At 43.7% G+C, this 2,305-nt stretch overlaps 1 protein-coding gene across 4 annotated transcripts in view; it reads right to left on the reverse strand.

Moving 5' to 3' along the window:
* stard13b (StAR-related lipid transfer (START) domain containing 13b) overlaps window positions 1-2,305 on the reverse strand; it is an 82,117-nt gene that overhangs the window by 3,945 nt on the left and 75,867 nt on the right. For all 4 annotated transcript variants that reach the window (XM_024277423.2, XM_024277426.2, XM_024277425.2 and 1 more), the window contains 2 exons: window positions 498-696; window positions 184-397 (listed from right to left, as the gene is read on the reverse strand). In XM_024277423.2, coding sequence (XP_024133191.1) covers window positions 184-397; window positions 498-696 — 413 coding nt within the window. The remainder of the gene's footprint in view (window positions 1-183; window positions 398-497; window positions 697-2,305) is intronic.

Genomic DNA, 2,305 nt, shown 5'->3' on the forward strand with positions numbered 1-2,305 from the left:
GAATAATCTACAGCACTCTGCAGGCTTATTCAAAATCTGCAACTGATTTCATGCATTGCTTTATGGAGTCATAGGTGAGGATAATTACAGCAAGTAATTCAATTCATCCAACTCATTATCTTTTTATGGCACAGGCTTAAAATAACAGACACAAAGTAACAAAGAACACTGTATAAAAATTACTTTGGTGAGAGATTGTCTTTCTTCAGCAAATTGAGGTGGAATAGAGAGGGGGCGAGGCACACGGCGATGTTCATGGGTGTCATCTGATTCTCCTCCACAGACGAGGTGACATCGCTGAGGAAACAGAGGAGCGTCTGCAGCACTTCTCGGTTTTCATCCGACATTAGCATGATTGCAGCCTGGACGGCCTGCAGTCTCTGGTCCTTTGGCACATCTGCACACGTCAAAGGAAGGATTTTACTTAAATATGCCCTTATGAATAACCGTCAAAGGGCATCAAATGTGTACGAATCTTCAAAGATTCTAATACTTACACTGGTAGATGTGGAGGAATGTCTCCCCCAGCTTGTTGGTGAGTAAAGGTTCGGGTAAATCTCTGAAGAACTGCTTCACCATATCAGCCACATCATAGGCCGACTGGTCTTCATAGTTCACGTTATCAGCAGAGCTTTCATTCATTTGCCTCAGGGCCTGAATTCGGGACTTCACACCTGATTTGCGAAACAAACCCACCTGCAGAGCATACACCTGAACGTTAGCTTACAATTTTAGAGGCAATCAAGCCAGAGCAACAAAAAAATAATAAATGATAACACAGCTCTATGTTGTATTCACACCAAACGCGATTTGCACGTCCTATTTGCCTAATGCTTGTCAAGACACGTGTGGGAGGAGCTACCATCTAATGTTATTAGCCTGATCGCTACGTGGAGCAGTGTCTGCGTAAATCTCATCTAAAATCTGTGAAAGACACAGATGATGCTGCAAGATTGGATTTATTTTGATGAGCTCTAAAAAATAATGGTAATCACGTCTCTATGTCTGGGTTCATGAGATCGGTCAGTGAAACAACATGTCGCCTTCACCAACGTTCAGATGTTTGATGTGCCGCGAAGCCCAAATCACACTGCAAAGCTCAAATCCCGCTGCTGCTGGATTTACGCAAAGTGACAGATACTCAAATCGTGCCGCAGGACTCAGGATTTCATCTGTACCTAGACTTACTGGATGCCTCTGACGCACAAATCATGTTCGGTATGAACGCAACATTAAGGTGCATTCATATCGAACACAACTCGTGTGGCCCGCCCATCTTTCACCGCACAGCTGCCTGAGTTTGACGCTGCCTCCGCATGTGGGAGGAGCTACCAGGTTTTTAGGAAGATCGCTATAGGGAACGGTGTCTGTGGATTTCTCACTCAGAATGTACGGAAGACTTTAGATCGACTCGATTGCCATTAACTTAACAATGAAACTGGACGCCTCTGCTGCATGAATTGCGTTCGGTGTGAATGCAGCGTTAGACTCAACTGCTTCTGACCTGGTCAAGACACCGGCTCCTCAGGTATCGCAGGGCCTGCTGCAAGCCAAGAGGCAAAGGCTGTCCGGAGCGCTGCACGTGCACTATGAGCGGCACTCCAAACACATTCTTGTCTTTATAGTCTGGTACCTTCATTCTCTTCATAAACTTTGGCACAGACCTTAAAGAGACACCAATACCACATTTTTGAACATTAGGCATTGCAGGCACCATAATTACATTTTTAGCAAATGTGAATGAACACAAATATATAAAAACAGTTCAAGACTCACCATGTCCATCCGTGCTTGTTTGACATGGAGTACTTTTCCATGATTGCAGTAAGACGCAGCAGAGAAAACTTCTGTAACAAACTCAGTTGGCTTGCTGACTGGTTTGTGATCTGCAGGGATGCAACTGAGTGGCTTATTCGATTGGAGATCTGAAAGCTGGGCCATCTTAACCTAAATACATTAACACACACAAAAAAAAGCAAAATCATTTTTTTGTTGTTTTTATTCAAAAACAAAAAGAAAATATGTTCATGTACTTGTGCCACACATTCTCGCTCCCAACTATTCATATATGGACGTATGGTTTGGGCTCTCTCCACCTCACTTTTTGATGTTTTGAGTGTTACCAACTTGGTGTTTTTTTGACATGCTGGCTGTTCAGATTAAATCACGGGTCCCCAACCCTCGGAACGCAGTACCAGATGTTGTAATGGATGCAGAACCAGTACTAAGTTAGGGGACTAGGACCAGTACGCATACTGGTACCCTAACTCGGTACTTTGACCATAACATAGTACTCTAATCCTAA

This window comes from Oryzias melastigma, linkage group LG13 (genome assembly GCF_002922805.2).
Source record: "Oryzias melastigma strain HK-1 linkage group LG13, ASM292280v2, whole genome shotgun sequence".
NCBI classification, from domain to species: domain Eukaryota; kingdom Metazoa; phylum Chordata; class Actinopteri; order Beloniformes; family Adrianichthyidae; genus Oryzias; species Oryzias melastigma.